The sequence below is a fragment of the Enhydra lutris genome, unplaced genomic scaffold (assembly GCF_002288905.1).
Source record: "Enhydra lutris kenyoni isolate GAN:26980312 unplaced genomic scaffold, ASM228890v2 scaffoldscaffold66, whole genome shotgun sequence".
Taxonomy (NCBI): Eukaryota; Metazoa; Chordata; class Mammalia; order Carnivora; family Mustelidae; genus Enhydra; species Enhydra lutris.
In genome coordinates, this window is record NW_019154150.1 from 6,508,693 (window position 1) to 6,535,041 (window position 26,349).

The 26,349-nt window shown below is 39.6% G+C and overlaps 1 protein-coding gene across 2 annotated transcripts in view; it reads right to left on the reverse strand.

Moving 5' to 3' along the window:
• The window catches only part of LOC111159170 (F-box and leucine rich repeat protein 2), a 151,304-nt gene that overhangs the window by 15,859 nt on the left and 109,096 nt on the right, over nucleotides 1–26,349 (reverse strand). The window contains exons 6-13 of one of the 2 annotated variants that reach the window (XM_022521606.1): nucleotides 21,619–21,687; nucleotides 21,423–21,518; nucleotides 21,100–21,226; nucleotides 20,884–20,958; nucleotides 18,144–18,274; nucleotides 16,571–16,631; nucleotides 15,722–15,766; nucleotides 15,097–15,153 (exon numbers count right to left, since the gene is read on the reverse strand). In XM_022521606.1, the coding sequence (XP_022377314.1) occupies nucleotides 15,097–15,153; nucleotides 15,722–15,766; nucleotides 16,571–16,631; nucleotides 18,144–18,274; nucleotides 20,884–20,958; nucleotides 21,100–21,226; nucleotides 21,423–21,518; nucleotides 21,619–21,687 (661 nt within the window). Of the gene's footprint in view, nucleotides 1–15,096; nucleotides 15,154–15,721; nucleotides 15,767–16,570; nucleotides 16,632–18,143; nucleotides 18,275–20,883; nucleotides 20,959–21,099; nucleotides 21,227–21,422; nucleotides 21,538–21,618; nucleotides 21,688–26,349 lie in introns of those variants that run through there. The other variant, XM_022521607.1, reaches the window with a different exon arrangement.

The window sequence follows — 26,349 nt, forward strand, 5'->3', positions numbered from 1 at the left end:
TATTTCAAGTAATCTCTACACCCAGTGTGGGTGCTAGTATAAGTTTGAACTCACAACCCTGAGATCAAGAGTCATGTGCTTTACCAACTGAGCAAAAAAGACACCCCAACACTTTCTTTATTTTCAGTGTAATCATTTAATGCCATACATCTCCCTTTTAGCACTGCTTTACTGCATCCAACATATTTTGATATGTTCTATTTTAATTTTCATTTAGTTGAACTTTTAAAAAATTGTGCTTAGGGTGCTGTTTACCAGAGTGGCTGTGACAGTTTGCATTCCCTTAACGGTGTTAAGTTCTCTATAGTTGCTGAGTTTCTGTCTGGTTGTTCTATCAACTGTTGAGAGAAGAATACTGATGTGTCCAACTATAATTGTGGATCTTCTGTTTCTATCAGTTTTTGCTTCACATAATTTGCAACTCTGTTGTTTGATGTATATACATTAAAAATGGCATTATCCTCTTTTTTTTTTTTTAAAGATTTTATTTGTTTGAGAGGGAGAGAAAGAGAGAGCACAGGCGGGGGTTAGGGATAAAGGAAGAGGGAGAAGTAGACTCCAGGGTGAGCAGGGAGCCTGACTCAGGGCTCGATCCCAGGACCCTGAGATCATGACCTGAGCCAAAGGCAGATGCTTAAATGACTGAGCCACCCTGGCACCCAATCATCTTGGTGGATTGACTCTTTTATCTCTATGTCATATCCTTCTCTCTTCCTGGTAAATTCTCCTTGCTCTGAGGTTTCCTGTATCTAATAATAATATAACCATTCCTGCTTTCTTTTGTTTATAAAGTTTCTTTTGGGAGCACCAGTGGCTCAGTCAGTTAAGAGTTTGCCTTTGGCTTGGGTCATGATGCCGGGGTTCTGAAATCAAGCCCCACAGGCTCCCTGCCCAGTGGGGAGTCTGCTTCTCCCTCTCCCTTTGTCTCTCCCCACTGCTGTGCTCTCTTGCATACACTCTCTCAAATAGATAAAATCTTAAAAAAAAAATAAAGTTTCTTTTTTATATCTTTCTTTTTCTTTTACTTTAGCCAACCTATAGTATCACATTCAAAGTAAATTTCTTACAGCTTATACTTGGATCATGTTATTTTATCCATTTGGGCACTATCTGCCTTTTAATTGGTATATAAATTAAGACCATTTATATTGGGACACCTGGGTGGCTCAGTCCATTAAGTGTCTGCCTTCGGCTCAGGTCATGATCCCGGAGTCCTGGGATCAAGTGCCACACCTAGCTCTCTGCTCAGTGGAGAGCCTGCCTTTCCCATCCCTCTGCCTGCTGCTCTGCCTACTTGTGCTCTATATCTCTCTCAAATAAATAAATAAAATCTGTTAAAAAAATCATTTATATTTAATGATATGCTTGGGCTTAAGTCTGACCCTTTTCCCCCTATTCTTCTAGATTTTCATTTCTCTGCCTGCCCATGAGTCTCTGAAACATTTTTTGTAGATTTCCATTTTGATTTACCTATTTTTCCATTTTTATTTATCTATTGTATTTGAGTGTCTCTCTTTTGTAGACTTCTTAGTGGTTGCTCTAGGTATTACATTATGCAACCATAACTTATCACCACCTACTGGCATCAATATTTTACAGGTTGAGTTAAATATGAAAACTTTATCTTTTTTAAAAATTTTCATTTTTAAATTAACATGTAACGTATTATTTGTTTCAGGGGTACAGGTCTGTGATTCATCAGTCTTACACAATTCACAGCACTCACCATGGCAATACCCTCCCCAATGTCCATCACACAGCCACCCCCTTCCTCCCACCCCCTTCCACTCTATCAACACTTAGTTTCTTTCCTGAGATTAAGAGTCTCTTATGGTTTGTCTCCCTCTCTGGTTTTTTTTTTCATTTTCCCCCTCCCTTCCCATATGATCCTCTGTTGTTTCTCAAATTCCTCATATCAGTGAGACCATATGATAACTATCTTTCTCTGATTGACTTATTTTGCTTAGCATAATAGCTTCTACTTCCATCCATGTCGTTGCAAATGGCAAGATTTCACTTTTTTGATGGCTGCATAATATTCCACTGTGTGTGTGTGTGTGTGTGTGTGTGTGTGTGTGTGTGTGTGTGTGTGTATACATATACCACATCTTTATCCATTCATCAATTGATGGACATCTAGGTTCTTTCCATAGTTTGGCTATTGTGGACACTGCTGCCATAAACATTTGGGTGCACATGTCCCCTCGGATCACTACATTTGTATCTTTGGGGTAAATACCCAGTAGTGCAATTGCTGGGTTGTAGGGTATCTATTTTCAATTTTTTGAGGAATCTCGTTTTCCAGAGTGGCTGCACTAGCTTGCATTCCCACCAACAATGTAGGAGGGTTCCCCTTTCTCTTCATCCTTGCCAATACCTGTCAATTCCCGACTTGTTAATTTTAGCCATTCTGACTGGTGTGAGGTGGTATCTCATTGAGGTTTTGATTTGTCTTTCCCTGATGCCAACTGATGTGGAGCACTTTTTCATGTGTCTGTTGGCCATCTGGATGTCTTCTTTGCAGAAATGTCTGTTCATGTCTTTTGCCCATTTCTTGACTGGATTATTTGTTCTTTGGGTGTTGAGCTTGATAAGTTCTTTATATATTTTGGATACTAGCCCTTTATCTGATAGGTTATTTGCAAATATCTTCTCTCATTCTGTCAGTGTCTTTTGGTTTTATTAACTATTTCCTTTGCTGTGCAAAAGCTTTTGATCTTGATGAAGTCTCAATAGTTCATTTTTACACTTGTTTACCTTGCCTTTGGTGATATGTCCAAGAAGAAATTGCTGTGGCTGAGGCTGAAAAGGTTGCTGCCTGTGTTCTCCTCAAGGATTTTGATGGATTCCTGTCTCACACTTAGGTCTTTCATCCATTTTGAGTTTACTTTTTTGTGTGGTATAAGGAAATGGTCCAGTTTCATTCTTCTGCATGTGGCTGTCTGATTTTCCCAACACCATTTGTGGAAGAGACTTTTTTCCACTGGACATTCTCTCCTGCTTTGTTGAAGACTAGTTGACCATAGAGTTGAGGGTCCATTTCTGGGCTCTCTACTCTGTTCCACTGATCTGTGTGTCTGTTTTTGTGCCAGTGCCATACTGTCTTGATGATTACAGCTTTGTAGTATAGCTTTAAGTCCAAAATTGTGATGCCACCAGCTTTGGTTTTCTTTTTCAACATTCCTCTGGCTACTTGGGGTCTTTTCTGATTCCATACAAATTTTAGGATTATTTGTTCCATTTCTGTGAAAAAAGTTGATGGTATTTTGACAGGGAGTGCATTAAATGTGTAGATTGCTTTAGGTAGCATAGACATTTTCACAATATTTGTTCTTCCAACCCATGAGCATGGAATGTTTTTCCATTTATGTCTTCATCAATTTCTTTCATGAGTATTCTATAGATTTCTGAGTACAGATTCTTTGCCTCTTTGGTTAGATTTTTCCTAGGTATCTTATGGTTTTGGGTGCAACTGTAAATGAGATTGACTCCTTAATTTCTCTTTCTTCTGTCTTGCTGTTGGTGTATAGGAATGCAACTGATTTCTGTGCATTGATTTTATATCCTGCCACATTACTGAATTCCTGTATGAGTTCTAGCAGTTTTGGGGTGGAGTCTTTTGGGTTTTCCACATAAAGTATCACATCATCTGCAAACAGTGCAAGTTAAACTTCTTCTTTGCTGATTCCGATGCCTTTTATTACTTTTTGTTGTCTGATTGCTGAGGCTAGGACTTCTAGTACTATGTTGAATAGCAGTGTTGATAGTGGACAGCCCTGCCGTGTTCCTCACCTTAGGGGAAAAGCTCTCAGTTTTTCCCCATTCAGAATGGTATTTGTTGTGGATTTTTCATAGATGACTTTTTTGATTTTGAGGTATGTATCCTCTTTCCCTACAATGTGAAGAGTTTTAATCAAGAAAGGAAACTGTACTTTGTCAAATGCTTTTTCTGCATCTATTGAGAATCATATGGTTCTTGTTCTTTCTTTTATTAATGTGGTATACCACACTGATTTGCAGATGATGAACCAATCTTGTAGCCCAGGAATAAGTCCTATTTGGTTGTGGTGAATAATCCTTTTAATGTACTGTTGGATCCTTTAGCTAGTATTTTGATGAGTATTTTTGCATCCGTGTTCATCAGGGATATTGGTCTATAATTCTTTTTGATGGGGTTTTTGTCTGGTTTTGGGATCAAGATAATGCTGGCCTCACAATATGAGTTTGGAAGTTTTCCTTCCATTTCTACTTTTTGCAACAGTTTCAGAATAGGTATTAATTCTTCTTTAAATGTTTGGAAGAGGGGCGCCTGGGTGGCTCAGTGGGTTAAGCCGCTGCCTTCGGCTCAGGTCATGATCCCAGGTCCTGGGTTCGAGCCCCACATCGGGCTTTCTGCATACATATACCACATCTTTATCCATTCATCAATTGATGGACATCTAGGTTCTTTCCATAGTTTGGCTATTGTGGACACTGCTGCCATAAACATTTGGGTGCACATGTCCCCTCGGATCACTACATTTGTATCTTTGGGGTAAATACCCAGTAGTGCAATTGCTGGGTTGTAGGGTATCTATTTTCAATTTTTTGAGGAATCTCGTTTTCCAGAGTGGCTGCACTAGCTTGCATTCCCACCAACAATGTAGGAGGGTTCCCCTTTCTCTTCATCCTTGCCAATACCTGTCAATTCCCGACTTGTTAATTTTAGCCATTCTGACTGGTGTGAGGTGGTATCTCATTGAGGTTTTGATTTGTCTTTCCCTGATGCCAACTGATGTGGAGCACTTTTTCATGTGTCTGTTGGCCATCTGGATGTCTTCTTTGCAGAAATGTCTGTTCATGTCTTTTGCCCATTTCTTGACTGGATTATTTGTTCTTTGGGTGTTGAGCTTGATAAGTTCTTTATATATTTTGGATACTAGCCCTTTATCTGATAGGTTATTTGCAAATATCTTCTCTCATTCTGTCAGTGTCTTTTGGTTTTATTAACTATTTCCTTTGCTGTGCAAAAGCTTTTGATCTTGATGAAGTCTCAATAGTTCATTTTTACACTTGTTTACCTTGCCTTTGGTGATATGTCCAAGAAGAAATTGCTGTGGCTGAGGCTGAAAAGGTTGCTGCCTGTGTTCTCCTCAAGGATTTTGATGGATTCCTGTCTCACACTTAGGTCTTTCATCCATTTTGAGTTTACTTTTTTGTGTGGTATAAGGAAATGGTCCAGTTTCATTCTTCTGCATGTGGCTGTCTGATTTTCCCAACACCATTTGTGGAAGAGACTTTTTTCCACTGGACATTCTCTCCTGCTTTGTTGAAGACTAGTTGACCATAGAGTTGAGGGTCCATTTCTGGGCTCTCTACTCTGTTCCACTGATCTGTGTGTCTGTTTTTGTGCCAGTGCCATACTGTCTTGATGATTACAGCTTTGTAGTATAGCTTTAAGTCCAAAATTGTGATGCCACCAGCTTTGGTTTTCTTTTTCAACATTCCTCTGGCTACTTGGGGTCTTTTCTGATTCCATACAAATTTTAGGATTATTTGTTCCATTTCTGTGAAAAAAGTTGATGGTATTTTGACAGGGAGTGCATTAAATGTGTAGATTGCTTTAGGTAGCATAGACATTTTCACAATATTTGTTCTTCCAACCCATGAGCATGGAATGTTTTTCCATTTATGTCTTCATCAATTTCTTTCATGAGTATTCTATAGATTTCTGAGTACAGATTCTTTGCCTCTTTGGTTAGATTTTTCCTAGGTATCTTATGGTTTTGGGTGCAACTGTAAATGAGATTGACTCCTTAATTTCTCTTTCTTCTGTCTTGCTGTTGGTGTATAGGAATGCAACTGATTTCTGTGCATTGATTTTATATCCTGCCACATTACTGAATTCCTGTATGAGTTCTAGCAGTTTTGGGGTGGAGTCTTTTGGGTTTTCCACATAAAGTATCACATCATCTGCAAACAGTGCAAGTTAAACTTCTTCTTTGCTGATTCCGATGCCTTTTATTACTTTTTGTTGTCTGATTGCTGAGGCTAGGACTTCTAGTACTATGTTGAATAGCAGTGTTGATAGTGGACAGCCCTGCCGTGTTCCTCACCTTAGGGGAAAAGCTCTCAGTTTTTCCCCATTCAGAATGGTATTTGTTGTGGATTTTTCATAGATGACTTTTTTGATTTTGAGGTATGTATCCTCTTTCCCTACAATGTGAAGAGTTTTAATCAAGAAAGGAAACTGTACTTTGTCAAATGCTTTTTCTGCATCTATTGAGAATCATATGGTTCTTGTTCTTTCTTTTATTAATGTGGTATACCACACTGATTTGCAGATGATGAACCAATCTTGTAGCCCAGGAATAAGTCCTATTTGGTTGTGGTGAATAATCCTTTTAATGTACTGTTGGATCCTTTAGCTAGTATTTTGATGAGTATTTTTGCATCCGTGTTCATCAGGGATATTGGTCTATAATTCTTTTTGATGGGGTTTTTGTCTGGTTTTGGGATCAAGATAATGCTGGCCTCACAATATGAGTTTGGAAGTTTTCCTTCCATTTCTACTTTTTGCAACAGTTTCAGAATAGGTATTAATTCTTCTTTAAATGTTTGGAAGAGGGGCGCCTGGGTGGCTCAGTGGGTTAAGCCGCTGCCTTCGGCTCAGGTCATGATCCCAGGTCCTGGGTTCGAGCCCCACATCGGGCTTTCTGCTCAGCAGGGAGCCTGCTTCCTCCTCTCTCTCTGCCTGCCTCTCTGCCTACTTGTGATTTCTGTCAAATAAATAAATAAAATCTTTAAAAATAAATAAATAAATAAATAAATGTTTGGAAGAATTCCTCTGGGAAGCTGTCTGGCCCTGGGCTCTTGTTTGTTAGGAGATTTTTTTTTTTTTAAATTTATTTGACAGATCACAAGTAGGCAGAGCAGGCAGAGAGAGAGAGAGGAGGAAGCAGGCTCCCTGCTGAGCAGAGAGCCCGATGCGGGGCTCGATCCCAGGACCTTGAGATCATGACCTGAGCCAAAAGCAGAGGCTTTAACCCACTGAGCCACCCAGGCGCCCTGTTAGGAGATTTTTGATGACTGTTTCAATCTCCTTACTGGCTATGGATCTGTTCAGGTTTTCTATTTCTTCCTGGTTCAGTTTTGGGAGTTTATATGTCTCTAGGAATGCATCCATTTCTTCCAGATTGTTTAATTTGCTGGCATATAGTTGCTCATAATATGTTCTTATAATTGTATTTCTTTGGTGTTGGTTGTGATCTCTCCTCTTTCATTCATGATTTTATTAGTTGGGGTCCTTTCTCTTTTCTTTTTGATAAGTTTGGCCAGGAGCTTATCAATCTCGTTAATTCTTTCAAAGAACCAGCTTCTATTTCATTGATCTGTTCTATTATTCTTTTGGTTCCTATTTCATTGATTTCTGCTCTAATTTGTATTTCTCTTCTTCTGCTGGGATTAGCTTTATTTGCTGTTCTTTCTCCAGCTCCTTTAGGTGTGAGGTTCAGTTATGTATTTGAGACCTTTCCTGTTTCTTAAGAAAGGCTTGTATTGCTGTCTACTTTCCTCTATGGACCACCTTTGCTGCATCCCATAGATTTTGAACAGTTGTATTTTCATTTTCATTTGTTTCCATGAATTTTAAAAATTCTTCTTTAATTGCCTGGTTGACCCATTCATTCTTTAGCCTCCATGTATTTGAGTTCTTTCCAACTTGCCTCTTGTGATTGAGTTCTAGCTTCAGAGCATTGTGTTCTGAAAATATGCAGGGAATGACCCCAATCTTTTGGTACTGGTTGAGACCTGATTTGTGACCCAGAATGTGATCTATTCTGGAGAATATTCCATGAGCACTAGAGAAGAATGTGTATTCTGTTGCTTTGGGATGGAACATTCTGAATATATCTGTGATCTCCATCGGTCCAGTGTGTCATTTAAAGCTTTTTTTCCTTGTCGATCTTCCGCTTAGATAATCTCTCCATTTCAGTGAGGGGGTTGTTAACGTCCCCCGGTATTATTGTCTTATTATTGATATGGTTCTTTGATTGTTATTAATTGGCTTATATAATTGGCTTCTCCTCTGTTAGGGGCATATAAATATTTACAATTGTTAGATCTTCTTGTTGGATAGACCCTTTAAGTATTGACATAGTGTCCTTCCTTATCTCTTATTATAGTCTTTGGCTTAAAATCTAATTTTTCTGATATAAGGATTGCCACCCCATTTTCTTTTTATGTCCATTAGCAAGGTAAATGGTTTTCCATACCCTCACTTTAAATCTGGAGGTGTCTTTGGGTCTATAATGAGTCTCTTACAGAGAGTATATCGATGAGTCTTGTTTTTTTATCCAATCTGATGCCCTGTGTCTTTTGATTGGGGCATTTATCCCATTTACATTCAGGGTAACTATTTAAAGATATGAATTTAGTCCCAATGTATTGCCTAGAAGGTTACTGTTACTGTATATTGTTTCTGTCCCTTTCTAGTCTATGTTACCTTTAGTCTCTCTTTGCTTAGAGAACTCCTTTCAATATTTCTTATAGGGCTGGTTTGGTGATGGCAAATTCTTTTAGTTTCTGTTTGTCCTGATTTACCTCCATTTTAAAAAGTCCTTTCACCCATCCTCATTTCATTCATATATATATATATATATATATATATATTTTTTTTTTTTAAGTGAACTCTATGCCCAGTGTGGGGCTTGTACTCACAACCCTAAGATCAAGAGTTGCACACACCGCTGAGTCAGCCAGGTACCCCTACAATATGCTGTCTTAATTACTTCCTCTATATACATTGAGAACCATACCAATGTCATAATTTTTGCTTCATCAAATAAAACTTAGAAAACTCAGAGGAAAAATGTTTTATTTATACATTTTTCCTGTTCTTTCCATTTTTCTTTCTTCCTAATGTCTTGGGATCTTTTTTATTTTTCATTTCCATTCTTTCTTTAAAACTTCTAATTGTGGGAAAAACCACATAACTTAAAATTTATCATCTTTACCATTTTAAAGTATACAGTTCAATAGTGTTAATGTATCTTACATTATTGTGCAATGGATCTTCAGAACTTTTTCATTTTGCAAAACTGAAACTCTATACCCATTAAAAAGCACTCCCCATGTCCCTGCCTCCAGCCCCTTGCAACCACCATTTTGTTTCTATGAATTTGACTACTGTAATACCCTCATATAACTGTTATATAGTAATGTCTTTTTTTAGATTTTACTGTGCTAAAAGCACATAAGCTGTATCCTTCTAACACATTTTAAGTGCATATTATTTTTGACTATAGGTACAATATTTTACAGAAGATCTTTAGACCTTATTCATCTTACTCAACAAAAGCTTTATGCCTGTTGATAACTCCCCACACACCCCAGTAACCACCAATCCAGTCTTTGATTTTATAAATTTGACTATTTTAGATACTACCTATAAATGGAATCATGCAGTACTTGTCTTCCTGTGCCTGGCTTATTTCACCTAGCATAATGTCCTAAAGGTCCATCCATGTTGTCATATATTGCAGAATTTCCTTCTCTTTGAGGTTGACTGGTATTCCATTCAGTGTACAGAATACATTTCATGTATCAGTTCATCTGAGGATGAACATTTAGGTTGTTTCCATATCTTAACTATTGTGAATAGTGCTACAGTGAAAATGAGAGTGCTAATCTCCCTTCAAGGTGATTTAAATTCTTGAAAACCAACTGACACATGGATTAATTTCTGGGCTCTCTATTCTATTCCACTGGTCTACATGTTGGTGTTTGTACCAGTACCATATCGTTGTGATTACAACACCTTCAAAATATAACTTGAAATTAGGAAGTGTGATGCCTCCAGCTTTGTTCCTTCTCAGAACTAGCTATTCAGAATCTTCTGTGGCTCCATATGAATTGTAGCATCACTCTATTTCTGTAAAAAATATTTTTGGAATTTTGATAGGTACTGCAATGAATCTGTAGATTGCTTTGGGTAGTATGGGCATTTTTTTTTAAAGATTTTATTTATTTATTTGACAGAGTTCACAAGTGGGCAGAGAAGCAGACAGAGAGAAAGGAGGAAGCAGGCTCCCTGCTGAGCAGACAGTCCAATGTGGGGCTTTATCCCAGGACCCTGGGATCATGACCTGAGCTGAAGGCACAGGTTTTAACCCACTGAGCCACTCAGGCACCCCAGTATGGGCATTTTAATAATATTAACACCTCTAATCCAGGAACATGGGATGTCTTTCCACTTATTTCACTTCTTTCATCAGTGTTTTGTGGTTTTCAATATATAAGTCCTTCATCTCCTTATTCTTTTTTTTTTTTTTAAAGATTTTTATTTGTTTATTTGTCAGACAGATCACAAGTAGGCAGAGAGGCAGGCAGAGAGAGAGAGGAGGAAGCAGGCTCCCCACTGAGCAAAGAGCCCGATGCGGGGCTCGATCCCAGGACCCTGGGATCATGACCTGAGCCGAAGGCAGAGGCTTTAACCCACTGAGCCACCAGGTGCCCCAGTTAAGTTTATTCTTAAGTATTTACTTTTTTTAAAAGATTTTTTATTTATTTAACAGAGAGAGAGTGTGTGCAAGCACAAGCAGGGTGAATGGCAGGCAGAGAGAGAGAGAAGCAAGCTCCCCACTGAGCAGAGAGCCTACTGTGGGGCTTGATCCTAGGACCATGGGGTCATGACCTGAGTGGAAGGCAGACACTAACTGAGCCACCCAGATGCCTGTATTTTATTCTTTTTGATGTTACTCTAAACTGAATTTTTCCTAATTCCCTTTTTGAATAGTCCATTATTAATGTATAAAAATGCAACCAAATCTTGTATGTTAATTTTGTATCCTGCAACTTTAATGAATTTATTTACTAGTTCTTTAAGTTTTTAAAATGGACTCTTCGGGATTTTCTACTCTTAACAACCAAGTTGTTTGCAAACAAGGATAATTTTACTTCTCCCTTTCCAATGTGGATGTCTTTTATCTCTTTTTATTATCTAATCTGTCTGGCTAGGACTTTTAGTACTATGTTAAATACAAATGGTACAAGTGGGCACCCTTGCTTTATTCTGGATCTTCTTTCTTTTCCTAGTTTGTTGAGAGTTTTTATAATGAAAAGGTGTAGAATTTCATCAAATTTTTTTAAATAAAGATTTTTTGTTTATTTGACAGAGAGAGAGAGAGGTAGAACACAAGCAGGGGCAGTGGGAGAGGGAGAAGCAGGCTTCCCGCTGAGCAGGGAGCCCAATGTGGGGCTCGATCCCAGGACCCTGGGATCATGACCTGAACCAAAGGCAGACGCTTAACAACTGAGCCACCCAGACACCCCTCATCAAATGCTTTTTATGCATCTGCTGAGATGATCTTGTGATTTTACCTTTTATTCCATTGATGTGCTGTTGGATTCAGTTTGCTGGTAAATTACGGAGGATGTACCCATCTATATTCATTAGGGATATTGGCCTATCATTTTCTTTCCTAGTGTGTCTTTGTCTGGTTTTGGTACCAAAGTAATGCTGGCCTACAAAATGAGTTTGGAAGTGTTCTTACCGTTTCAGTTTTTTGGGAAAATTTTGAGAAGGACTGGTATTAATTCCTCTTTAAATGTTTGGTAGAATTCACCAGAGAAGCTATCTGGTCCCAGGCTTGTCTTTGTTAGGGGGTTCTTGATGACTGTTTTAACCTCCATACTGGTTATGTGTCTGATTAGGATTCCCATTTCTCCATGATTTACTTTTACTAGGTTATATGTTTCTAGGAATTCATTCATTTGTTCTAGATTGTTTGTTGGCATATAACTGTTCATATTTGATTCATTTTATTCATGTCATAATTGTAATGTCTCTTCTTTTGTTTCTGACTTTACTTGTCTTCTCCTTTTTTCCATAGTTATTCTAAGGGTTTGTCAATTTTATTTGTTAAAAAAACTATTTCATTTGTTTTTTTCTATTTTCTATTTTTAAATTTATATTTGCTTTAATTTTTGTTAATTTCTTCTTTCTGCTAACTCTGGGCTTGGTTTCTTTCTAGCTCTAAAAGTTAAATTGTTTTAGGTCTAGCCATATAGCTGGGTCACGGTTTTTTATCCATTTGGTCCTTCCATGTCTTTTGATTGGGGGAATTTAATCCATTTACATTTAGAGTGATTATTGATAAGGAAGGACTTATTTTTGCTATTTTTAAAGATAAGGAAGTTCACTTATAGCAGAGATAGGAGGCTAACATGATAGCACTCAGACTTGTTTTTCCTTACCCCCTTTCTTCCATTTCTACTAGGCTGCTAGGGGTCTCCTAGGATTCAGAAGTGTGTTTGTATGAGTGTGTGTGTCCCATATTCTGGGCAGTGCTTCCCTCCAAAAGCCAGGGATTTAATGGAATTCGAACTGAAATGTTAAAAAGAAAAAAATTCAAGCCACTTATCTGTTAAAATTAGGATAGGCCATGCCCTGAGTAATCCAGACATTCTCCTCTTCTCCAGGGCCCAGAATCTTCCCCTGAGATCTGTTTCAACATCAAGAACTCTTTCCACCATCCTCCTTTCCTCCCTGAGTTTGGTGGTGTGAAACTCAAGAAGCTGGTCATGCTGCCTTGACAAGGCTGCTTGATACTATGGGTAAGGCGAACTTGGGGAAGTTTAGGATTCCTGAGTGTAGGAAACTTCTTCCAAAACAGCAGCTTCTCATGGTGGGGTTCTAGTATGGCCAGGGAACCGCTGGCAGTCTCCTGAAAAGGGCTGCAATCCTTGGGATCTGAAGCACCACAGTTGTAGGGATCACCCTCATTACTCACACAACAATTTCTGTTTCTGACTTTCTCATATTTGGGCTGGCTTGTTTACACCCCACTTTGTCCCTAAAGAGGACTGGAAGTGGCTTCTCTGGCTAAGCCTTGTGCAAGGTGCTACTGGTAAAGAGAGAAGATTCTATTTCTGTCTTCTGGGAATTGACAGTCCAAATTCCAATCCTAGACTACCCCTAAATTCCCACTGAAGAAAGCTTCCTTGGCTATTAGTGCAAGCACTAAAAAAATCAAGGCATAGAGATATGACTAAAAACGCCAACAGACAAATTAAAATGCAGTTAAAATGAATATTTAGTTAACTCAAAAAGAAAGTGGGAAAGAAGGAGCAGAGAACGGAAAACAAAAAGGAGAAAACACCCAACTGTATCAATATTACATTAAATATAAATGACTAAACATTTTGATTAAAAGAAAGTTTATCAGACTGCATAAAAGCAAGATAGCTTTTATATATAAAAACATAAGTTGAAGAAAAATGATATGTATGCAAAAATAAGCATAAAAAGACTAATATTAACACGAGATAAAGTAGACTTCAAGACAAAGAGTTTTATCAGTGATAAAGAAGAACATTTAATAATGACAAAAATGTCAATTCTTCAGGAAGATATAACAGTCATAAATTTGTGCGCACCCAAATCAGAGGACAAGATGTTAGTGAGGATAAATTTAAAAGTCTTAGCTATGGGAGGCTACTGTGAACTGGATATGGGGTTTAGTCTCAGCAGCTGGTACAGGATTTGTGGGTACCCATGTGAGCATGGAATTGTTCTGCTTATAAAATTCTAGGAGTAGTCAAAAGCATCTAGTGAATCTCAACATTCTAAGCTGAGACAATTAGAAGAAATGAATAAAGCAGGGTCTCCAATTTGGGAACAAAATATGGGCCAGGCTGCTCTTTCAGGTGTGCCACAGAACACTGGCCCTTCAGACTATGAGCCCCCATCTCAGCTTTTCATGTCACCTTGGTAAGGCTCACAGAGACAATTGAGAGGAGCAGGTCTATTCTCCTTAGCAGGGGCTATGAGGCTTTGGTCCTGCTTCCCATTCAGCCTCATCTCCTCTCCTCCCTCATTCTGAAACCCAGCCATGGCTTCTGTCAATCTAAGAATATGTGCTGTTTCCTCCATTAAAAAATGCCAGTGAGCCTTCTCTACTGTACTCTTGTTCCTACTTCAAGAATGGCTCAGCAGCTGACAGTTAAACAGAATGGCAGCTGAGCTAATTGAAGAAGGAAAATCTTGAGGATCAAGGAAATGAGTTAATAATTGACCACACAATTTAGGCTGAGTGGGAAGGGGGAAGGGACATCAAATGAGGATTGACAATGAAAAGATGATGAGTTCAAAGGGACCCATTTAGGTTCAGTCTTGGTTGCAATTCAGTGACAGATGGAGTAACTGGGAAAGACAGGAGATGCTGGTCAGACTGTGGAGGTGTGACACTGAAAAATGAACATACATTCTACTTCACATTGTTATTTTCTGAGGTGTTCAATGTTTCATTTTAAAATGGATGAAATATTCATCTAAATGTTATCAAGTCTTGAGTCCCTATTTTTCCTCTTGTGTCCCAGTTGAGTAGTGGTTTGATAACAAAATTGTCTCATATCATCAAGAGCAGCTTTCCACGAGTTAGGTAACCTGTATACTTGTCATTCTGAAAGGACAGTGCCTGACTAGACACCTGATGGCCTAGGCTCCTTACACAACATCACTGAGTTTTGATAAATCATGATGAAAGATAAAAATCTCTAGCAATGAAGACAGTCATGGGGATTTCCTTTTGGGCTATATTCCTTATTCTTTAATATCATAAACTGCTAAAATTCTTCTTGGATAGCTTCCAGGACAAATGAGTTGCATAATAAGATTTTTTTTTTTTTTTTTTTGCATAATAAGATTTTTAAAAGCTCACCAAAATTGGCTCTGGTATTGAAAAGGAAACCAGGAAACAAAGCAAGTTTCAGAATCAGCAGAACCTGCTGAAGATACATCCTACAAGTTTAAAACTGGCATACAGAAAAGGATCCTTGTCTAGATTTTATCATTGTAACATGCTAAGTTTCACTCTCCCTGACACAGTGGACATGAACGTAGTAGTAAGGACATGGGTCTCTATTATAGGTTCATATCCTAAGATGAAACCAGTAACATTTAGATAACCTGCCTCCCAAGTTAGCCCAACTAATAGATCTTTGAAACCAGGAATGATGATACCTTTACAAAAAGGAAAACCACACAGATTCTTGCTATGGTCGGAGAGTTCTTTCATCCCTAAGAGGTGAAGAATGTCAGGAAAAACTCAGACTCACCAGGGCTTGCAGTTTAGGACAGTGGACAGAGAGCTGGATGAGTGTGCTGTCGGTGATCTGGAGGGAAACAAGCTGTGTCAATGTGGCTTCCACACCAGAACTTAATACCTAAGTTTGGTTTCTCCTGAACATAAGAATCAAAAGGTGTAAAACAATTAAAAACTCATCTCAAACACATTCAGGCTGGGAGCCCCTCTCTTCACCAACAACCTCAAATCTTGTAGACACAAAGCTGTTCTTGGTCTCTCCTCTGTGCCTCAAGGGGGTCCAGGGATAGGGGACAAAGAAGGAGTAGGTAAAGAGGGTCCCCAGGATTCTCCTCTGTAGTCACCTCAACACTGGACATGCAAACTTATTTCTCCCTTCAGTTCTGTGGAAGTTTTTTTTTTTTTTTTAATGTTTGGCAAAAACTGGAGCTACCCTGAACTTCTCAGCTACAGCTCTGATGGCTGAGAAGAGCCCAAACTTCATGCATCCCACTGCCCTAGCCCTTATGGGGGTCCCAATTCCTGACATGCTGGGGTGAGAAGGGTCCAGACAATAGCCAGCTGGGGTCTCTGGCTATGCCTGGTTGTCTCTTAGGTCTGAGGGGCAGCCCTGCAGGACTTGTCAGGAGTCTACTTACCAGGATGCATTCTTCAAGATCCATCTTCTCCAGGTCATGGCAATTCTGGAAAAGTCCATAAGATACCACCCCCCCACCACCACCATGTGGTCAGTGGTTAGGGCAACATGGGTGGCTTGCTGTATCCCTCTGAGTACTGGCCCAGTATCCTTGTTCTCTTCCCTTTAGGAGTATGTCCTGTTCCTAAAGTGACCCAGTGAGCCAGCACTTCTGAGCAGGTGCTTTTTGAATCACATTCCCTTTGGCAATGGGAATGTGGCCACCCTGGGCTACAATCCTTCTCTCACCTGGAAAGGTAGTGGCCTCCACCTTCCCAGTGGCTATGGATATCATCCTGTAAATTTTAGCCATAGAATAGGCTTGGAAAAGCATGGGGGTGGGGTGCTCAGGCACAGTTTGGACAGGTGAGTGTTAGGGTAGAGGAAAAGTATCACCATCCCCAGAAGGTCATGGGTTCCCAGCTGCAGACAAGAGGAACCCCCATGATAGTCAGCATCTGCAGGGTGATGTGGAAGAAGGAGCAGAGGCAGACAACAGCTCAACTGGGGAAGCTACTGAGAGACTGAGTCAGGGTTTGAATGAGGAAGGGCATGTCCTGCCAGGGAGGAAATTCCTCTTGTGGTCCCGCCTGACCAAATGAGAGTGAGATTTAGACCTGCTCCAGAAACCCCTACAGGACCACCTTAGCATTCTGGGGAAAATGGGAAACGTATCCTGAGGACCCTAGTCTACTTGGTACCTGTCCTTTCTAAAGGTACATAATTTTGCACACCCTAAAACCACAGCAAGTTATTTTGAAATGAGAGGTAAATTATAGTTTGGTTTTGTTTTTTGAAACCTCTGGCTTACCCGAGCTAAAAGTGTAAAGCCTGCATCAGTCAAATGGGAACATCGGGCAGCCTCCAAAATCCTGGGATACAGAGTGCGTGGGAGGAAAAGGCAGTGACTGGTTAACAACAGAAATACACACTTTATGAAGCACACTCTTGAGGTTATTCTGCCTTCTGACACACCTCTGCTTCTGGAATAGTCCTGAGGACAGTAAATGCAAATGCTGTCCCACAGGATAGATGATGGGAAGAAGGCTTAGGGGAAAGTGTGGCCTGCCCTAAGTCCCACAGTTCCAGCCCAAATTCAGGGAGAAAACCCAGGAATCTTCCCACAATTCCAGGACATTGCTGCTGTTGCTGCTATTTTCAAATATTATTCCAATATTTGTTGACTCTTAAACACAATTAAAATGAGCTTTTACTCAACAAAATGATCTTTATATATATTGTATTTAAATGAAATTCCCAGTTACCCTAAAAGGAATTTTAAAAATTTGTAGCCAGTGAAAAACGTGAGTTAATTCTCAATGCCCATGCTTAGTAGGGATGGAGAAATAACATTTTAAAGTTAAATACTCCCCTGTAGCAGTAATTTTGACCACCTTTCTGACCAGTTTTGATCACCCACATTCCTTCTACTACTCAGAAATATCAAAATAGTCTAGAATCATCCCCAATGAAACAGTAAGAAAAATGGGCAAAGGACAGCAATAGATAATCGGTAAAAGATGTGAAACTGGTGTAAGCATGAGAAACTGATCAGTTCCACTGAGAAGTAAACAACAAAATAAGTTTCTTTCTTCTGTCTTTTGTACAAGGGCTAAGATTGCTGGTTCTGAACAACGATTCAAGTTCAAACTCTAGTTTTACTTCCTTCTCATCATATGACCCAGGATAGATTATGTGATTTTCTTTGACTCCCAGTTTCTCATCTGAAAAACAAGTGAGAATGATAGTGCATATCTCCTAGAGAAGTGGAGAGGACTAAATGAGATAATGCTTATAAAATTGCCCAACACAGAGCCTGGAACACAAATGAGTTCAACTGGTGTGAACTATGATTAGTACTTTGTTGCCATAGTTAAAGTTTTACTATTCATAATATTATTGGAGAAAATAAATCTTTATTTGTTAAAACAAAACTTTCTTCTTCTAGGAAAGGTGATAAATAAGGTGACTGTGATCCCCCTCCCCATCTTCTGTCCATTTAGCAACTGGTTTAGGGGAGAATCTGGTAACACTGGGATGTGAGGCTGTCATTCTGACCCTATCAGATCACTCTGATGTCAAAGCTATAACAGGATGAGGCAAATCAGGTGGGCACATGTGTCAAGTCCACCAAGAAATTATAGTTCAGGTTCCCTGGTGGTGTACAGTTCATCCCATCCACTCCTCCCATACATCCCTAAATAAACCAGATTACGTATTGTTCTACCCCAACCCATCTGATAAAAGCCAACAATAACCCAACCACTGCCACCACCTCTATCATTACCTATCCACCTGCTGGTAAGGCTTTCCCTTCCTGCAGGAAGCCCTCCTGGTCAGTCCAGCAAGCTCTGAGCTACAAAGCAAAAGAATGGTGCACTTACTGAAGTCTTGGGCAGTTCAAAGCCAGGGCCGTGAGAGAGGCGTCTGTGAGGTTGCTGCAGCCAGAAAGGCACAGAGCCTGTAGCCGATGGCAGCCCCTGCATATCTGCACGACACCTTCATCTGTAATGCGCTGGGGAAGTCCAAACAGGAAGGAACATCAGAAGGCACCAACAATATTGAAAAATAGGATCTACTGCTGGTCAATTAGTTGGGCTGCCAAATACCAGCATTTTATCCTAATAATTTAATAAAACAAGATGAAGTACAGGGTTGACATGTATTTGTTATCTCTGTACAGTTTTAAAATATTCTAGTACTGACAGAGAATAAAATTTTTTATAAATACAAATTTATTTTAAGATTTTATTTATTTATTTGACAGAGACCACAAGTATACGGAGAGGCAGGCAGAGAGAGAGAGAGAGAGAGAGGGAAGCAGGCTCCCTGCTGAGCAGAGAGCCCGATGCGGGACTCGATCCCAGGACCCCGAGATCGTGACCTGAGCTGAAGGCAGCGGCTTAACCCACTGAGCCACCCAGGCACCCGAGAATAAAATTAAAAAAAAAAAAAAAAGATTTTATTTATTTATTTGACACAGAGAGAGAGAGAGATCACAAGCAGGCAGACAGGCAGGCAGAGGTTGGGGGGAAGCAGGCTCCCTGATGAGCAGAGAGCCTGATGCGGGGCTCGATCCCAAGACCATGAGATCATGACCTGAGCCGAAGGCAGAGCAGCAGGCAAAGAAAGAGGGGGAAGCAGGCTCCCCACTGAGCAGAGAGCCTGATGTGGGGCTCAATCCCAGGGCCCTGAGATCATGACCTGAGCTGAAGGCAGAGGCTTAACCCACTGAGCCACCCAGGTGCCCACAGAATGAAATTTTTTTAAAAGATTTAGAGAGAGAGAGAGCGAGTGCACAAACAGGGGGAAGTGCAGAGAAGAGAGAGAGGGAAAGACTCCTCAAGCAGACTCCCTGTTGAGCACAGAGCCTGACACAGGGCTCTATCCCAGGACCCAGGGATCATGACCTGAGCTGAAATTGAGTCAGATGCTCAACTGACTGAGCCACCCAGGTATCCCGCCAAGAGTGAATTTTAAAAAAAATTTCATCCCCCTCCCCAGAGTTCATTTGATTTTTTTTTTTGAGGAAAAATTCACAAACTTAAAAATCTTAAAAATCAGATTAAATAAAGAGCTCATAAGATTTGCCTGGTTAAGGGCACCTGGGTGGCTCAGTGGGTTAAAGCCTCTGCCTTCGGCTCAGGTCATGATCCCAGGGTCCTGGGATCAAGCCCTGCATTGGGCTCTCTGCTCTGTGAGGAGCCTGCTTCCTCTTCTCTCTCTGCCTGCCTCTCTGTCTACTTGTGATATCTCCCTGTCAAATAAATAAATAAAATCTTAAAAAAAAAAAAAAGACTTGCCTGGTTAAGTGACATCATAATTTTTGGTTGAATTTCTACAGATTAATGCTTTAAATATCTGCTATATAAATCATATACATACATATATATGTTATATATATATGTATTTTTAAAATATTTTATTTATCTATTTTACAGAGAGAGAGAGAGAGAGAACACAAGCAGGCAGAGGGGCAGACAGAGGGAGAGGGAGAAGCAGACTCCCTGCTGAGCAAGGAGCCCAATGCAGGACTCAATCCTAGAACCCTGGGAACATGACCTGACCCAAAGGCAGCCACTTAACTGATTAAACCACCCAGGGGTCCCATATATGTATATATTTATAATATTTCCTCAAATGTTTTAGAAAATAGCAAATAAAATATATCACTAAATTATTGTTAAATGACTTGCATTTTTTTATAAAGATTTATTTATCCATTTTAAAGATGGACAGAGAGAGAGAGTGCTGGGAGGGAAGAGGAGGGAGAGAAGCCTCAAGCAGACCGGCAGAGGGCCCAGTCCCACAACCCATGAGATCATGACCCATGACATCATGTCCTGAGCTGAGACCAAGAGTCAGATGCTCAACAGACTGAGCCACCCAGACGCCCCTGGCTTGCACATTTATATTCTACTTTAAGTCGTCTGTGAGTGCTCTCACTACAAGATCCTAATACTGAGCAGTACCGTAAGTCATCTGTCCACATGACAGTTTCTGTTCTATCTTCCACCATCAAGGATTCTAAAGACATGACTCATTCACTGAATACCAACTGCAAAGATTTCTCTTAACATTTCTCAAAATTTATGTTCCCCTTGGGAAGCCCAGGAGCATGTAGCAAGCATTCTCTTCAAGGATCAATACTGACAATGGCAGTGAGGACGGAATAATCGTTTTTCACATGTTAATGTCACGATGAAAATTACACCTTGCTCTTGAATACATCCTTCATGTTTCAAAGCATTTTCACATCTCTCATTTCATTTTGTCCACTATCATTATCCCCAGCTTCTAAGTTAAGAAAAAATAAAAGACACTGAGACCTTATATGAATTTGTTCAGCTTAGTGACTAGTTCATAGCATTTCTATCATAAAATAAACCAAGACGTCAATTTATGTTATTTTTAGGGGGAAATATAAGTGGCTTTGTATGGGCCACCTTGTTTAGACTGTTATTCTTTCATCTTGTGGCAAACTGACAGATCGTATGAGGACAAAGAATAAGAAAACAGGGTGTGACGACCATCCCTCCTGCCTGGGGGCTTCAAAGTGGGGCCCACAGGAGACTCAAGGAACGTGGCACAGGAGGACACTCCCAGGAAAAGCGTGTTACTTACTGAGCAGGACTGTAAGTTGAGGCTCACAAGCTCATGGCAGTAATTCTGAATGTGTTTCAGAGCTTCATCTTCTAACTGAGTGGACAGAGAGAACAAAAGGGGGATGGAACCAGGTGAGGGAATAGTGGCGAACCAAGAAAAATGCAACAGCAAGTTCTCTAATGAAGTGCCCACACCTCATGTTAGAGAAACAAACCTCAACCAAGCCCTCGGTACCTGTGTGCAGCCCCTCAGGAGCAGGGCTTTCAGGCCTCGGCAACCTCGCACCAGTGCCTCAATGCCATCCTTCGTGATCTGGTCACACCAAGAGAGGTTCAGGTACTCCAGGTTTCGGCAGCCCTCACTGAGAGAACAAGAAACGGTCACACATGTGCAATCTATCCTACAGATAGTTCATTACCAAGTCTGAGTTTAGTAACTCACAAACAATTAAGGGGAGAGAAGACCTCTTTGTTGTTCCAGTGGGATCATTAGAAAGTTTTAGGCACACCAGGATGCTCTTAGGTTTAGGTGTTTCTTCTAACAACAGGTACTCTTACCTGATCCCCTTTAAGGAGCTGTTTGTAATGGACACACAGGAGGTCAGATCCAGATGTTTTAGCTTGGAACAGAATCTGCTAAGGCTATAACATGTGCTGGAAAAAAGCAGACACACTAAAGATATTTTCAACCATGTTTCTCTCCCCTCACTCTCCTGATGGTCAATTTGTCACCAAACTCATTCTCATTCCTTACCTGTCAGTGATTTTGGTGCACCCATTGAGGTTTAAATGTTCAATGTTTCTGCAGTTCTGTGCAAAGGTCCTAAAAAGAGAAAACATTTTAAAGCTCCCTGGTCAGCCACTAGAGGGCATGTGTCACCGTTCACATTTAACACAGTGCTCCTCAAACTTTTACATTTTAGTTTACTGTGGAAAGAACACTTAACATGAGATTTACTCTCGACAAATTTCAAGTGTACAATAAGTTATTGTTAACCATAGGTGCTGGTGCTCCTCAAACTTTAATATGCACATGAAACAGCTGGAGTTCTTGTCTAGTGCAGATTTTTTTTTTTAAGATTTTATTTATTTTTATTTGACAGAGATCACAAGTAGGCAGAGAGGCAGGCAGAGAGAGAGAGAGGAGGAAGCAGGCTCCCTGCAGAGCAGAGAGCCTGATGCGGGGCTTGATCCCAGGACCTTGGGATCATGACCCGAGCCGAAGGCAGAGGCTTTAACCCACTGAGCCACCCAGGTGCCCCCACAGTGCAGATTCTTTTTTTTTTAAGATTTCATTTATTTGACAGAGATCACAAGTAGGCAGGGGCGGGGAGTAGGCTCCCTGCTGAGCAGAGAGCCCGACATGGGGCTTGATCCCAGAACCCTGAGATCATGACCCAAGCCAAAGGCAGAGGCTCTAACCCACTGAGCCACCCAGGCGTCCCCACAGTGCAGATTCTAATGGTACAGCTTGACAAACTGTTTGATGGTCTGCATTTCTAAAAAATTCACAAGTGATGCCACTGCTGCTACCTGGGAACTACACTTTGAGAGACAAAGCCCAAGACCAACTACGTATCAGTCATAATGTTCCTTCAACCCACACCCTGGTGAACATCTTAGAAAGGAGGCCTGGCTCCTTGTTCCTTCCTCTCTATAGAAAAATCAGTTGGAAGCAAGGGGATTGGATCTTTCTTGTATTGTGCCATGATGTCAGTTGGTTGTTCAAGAGCCTTTCTGAAGAAACTATCTTTGGCCACTGATAGGATCAGTAGTTGATCAGTATGAAGAACCATCCACTTCCTGGTGAGGATATTGAGTCATGAAGAGAAACTTCCTCAATAATTTGTGGGGGTGACAAAAGGGCCAAAAGCGGAAAATTAAACATCCCTTAGCACTTATTCCTTAAAATATTCAGCAAGGACTGACTTTTACTGAAATACAGCTTCAACGTATTTTTAGTGTTGAACCCTGATTCTTCCATGCAGTCTCCAAAACCTGGCCTCAAACTGTGTCACTCTTATCTGCTCCTTCTACCCTGGTATGGTGCTATGGAACTGACCTGGAGGCTGGTGGAATCCTGAGTTGAAGATATGGAGCCAAAATCTGACCAAGGTCATTAGAGTTATCAGAGAAGAGTACTGGAGCACAGAGAACTTCAGAGGGTTCCTCTCAAGAATTCAGTAGAGTACTAATCAGGGCATGCATATAGGGAAACTACCCAAAGCCAGGGAAAGAATCATCAAAAAGCATTAGAAGGAACAACAGCCAGAGCTCACCCATAGCCAGGAAAGTGCCCATTCCCATAAATCAACAGTGAAAAAGTCTCAATTTGTGGGATACTGCGTAGAGCACTAACAAGTACCTTGCATCAGGTGTACAGTTAGTGCTCAACTAAACATGGCTTTGGTCCAACTTAACAAATTTAAAAAAGAAAAAGATTTGAAAGGAACTAAGTCCAAATAACTCAACTGTGTCCAGAATAAAACTCAATAATATCTATAGGAATAAAAAATGTTTTGCACCCAAAATAAAATTCAGAATGTCTGGCATTGAACAAAAAATTGGCATGCATTCAAAGAAGGAAAATATATCCATAATGAGGAGAAAAATCAACCAAAGTGGGGCGCCTGGATGGCTCAGTTGGTTGGGTGTCTGCCTTCAGCTCAGATCATGATCCCTGGGTCCTGGGATCGAGCCCCTCATCAGGCTCCCTGCTCGGCACAGAGCCTGCTTCTCCCTCTCCCTTTGCCTGCTGCTCCTCCTGCTTCTGCTCTCTTTCTTTCTCTGTGTGTCAAATAAGTAAGTAAAACCTTAAAAAAAATCAACCAAAGCTGACCCAAAACTGACACAAATATTAGAAATAGTAGACAAAGACATTAAAAGTTACTATAACTGTGTTCTGTAGAATATAGTTCTATGAAGTTACATAAAGATTAAACATGTTATGATTATTAAATGTGGAAGATAAAAGAACAGCATAAATGAGCTGTGGGACAGCTTCAAACAATCTACTATACATGTGACTGGGAGTCCTCAAGGAACAGGAGTTTGGGCAGGGGTGGGATCAGGTAGAATATCTGAAGTAATGGCCAAAATTTTTCCAAAGTTTCTGAAAACTATAAACCTGCAAATCCAAGACAGTCAAAGAATTCCAAGTACAAGAAATATGAAGAAGGCATATCATAACTGAATTGGTCAAAACCAGTGACAGAAAAATCTTAAAAGCAGCCAGAGAAAAAGATACATTATGTACAGAGAAAGAAGAATAAGGGTGACAGATTTCTCATTGGTTTAAAAAAAAAAAAAAAAGGCAACAACAGGAAAACCAAGGAGACGCATCTTTAAAATACTGAAAAAACTGTCAACAGAATTCTATACTAAGCAAAAATATTTTTCAAAAATTTTTTTTGAAAGATTTTATTTATTTATTTGACAGAGACACAGTGAGAGAGGGAGAAGAAGGCTTCCCACTGAGCAGGGAGCCTGATGCAGGGCTCGATCCCAGGGCCCTGGGATCAGGACCTGAGCTGAAGGCAGACACTTAATGACTGAGCCACTCAAGTGACCCTCAAATATTTTTGAAATAAATATGAAGGACTAATAATGTTTTTTTTCCCCAGATACAGAAGGGTTGAAAGAATTAATCACATCTGCAGTACAAGAAATATTAAGGAACATTCTATAGGTAGAAAAAAGAGTGATACTACACAAAGGAATCAAGAATACTGGAAATAGTAACCACTTGGGTATATAAATCACTTTTCTAGTTATTTAAATCTCTTTTAAAATAATCAACTATTAAAAAATACTAACAATCTGGGGCGCCTGGGTGGCTAAGTGGGTTAAGCCTCTGCCTTCAGCTCAGGTCATGATCCCAGGGTCCTGGGACTGAGCCCCGCATCGGGCTCTCTGCTCAGCAGGGAGCCTGCTTCCCCTGCCTCTCTGCCTACTTGTGATTTCTCTCTCTCAAATAAATAAATAAAATCTTAAAAAAAATACTAACAATCTAGTGTGGAGTAGTTTGTATTATATATAGAATTAAAATGTGTAATAGTAACAGCATAAAGGTTGAGTGAGGAAAAACGGAAGTGATCTGTAATACAATTTGAAGGTAGACTATAACAAGTTAAAGATGTACATTACAAAAACTCTAGAGCAACCATTAAAATTACAAAATAATAACTTATAACTCTAATCAAACAAACGACATAAAATGGAATCCTAAAAAAATTCTCAACCTAAAAGAAGGCAGAAAAAGAGGAAAGGGAAAGAAAATATGTATGGGACAAACAGAAAACATCAAGAGAGTAAATTTAAAAATAACCATAACAGATCAATTATCACATTAAATGTAAATGATCTAAATACAAAATTAAAAAGCATAAATTGTAATAATGGATCAAAAAAGCAACATCCAACCATATATTGCCTACAAGAAAACAACTTTAAATATAAAGACACAAATTGGTGAAAAGTAAAAGAATGGAAAATTGTATGCCAAAAAAAGAAAGCTGGAGTATCTATATAATATCAGACAAAGTAGACCTCACAGCAAAGAATATTACCAGAGATAAAAGAAGGCCATGTGATAATGAAAAACTGGTCAATTCATCATAAAGGTGCAGCAACCGTAGGTTTATATAGGTTTATTAGGTTTATATACCTAATAACAGAGCTTCAAAATACATGAAGATATAACCTGAGGAGAAACAAATCTGAAATTACAGGCAGAGATTTCAATATAACTCTGTCAATATTTGATCAAATAAGAAGTCAGAAAATCTGCAAAGATATAAAAGACTTTATCAACACTCTTATTCAACTTGATCTAATTGATATTTATAGAACGCTTCACCCAACAACAGCAGAGTACATATTCTTTTCAAGTGGATATGAACATTTACCATGACAGACCATATTCTTGGCTACAAAACAAGTTTCAATAAAATTAAAAGGACTCAAGTCATATAAAGTATATTCACTGATCACAATGGAATTAAATTAGTAATGAATAACAAAAAAAAATCTGGAAAATGCCCAAATATTTAGAAGCAAAATAACACGCTTCTAAATAACCCCTGGGTCAAGGAAGAAATCAAAAGGGAATCAAAGGGAAAGAGTGTATATTTTTAATGGAATGAAAATGAAACACATAATTAGAATTTGTGAAATACTACTAAATCAATACTTCAGGAGAAAATCTTCATGTCCCTGGGTTAGGCAAAGATCTTATATATCACCAAAAGTATCATTCACCAAAAGCATGATTCATTCAAAAAAACCGGTAAGTTGAACTTCATGAAAATCTTCTCTTCAGAAGACCCTCATGAGAATAAACAGATAAGCCACAGACCAGGAGAAAACATTTAAAAAACGCAAATCTGATTAAGGACTTGTATGCAGTATATAACTCAAAATTCAGTGGTAAGACAAAAAACAATCTAATTAAAAAAAAAAAGTCAAAACCCCCACATTTGAACAG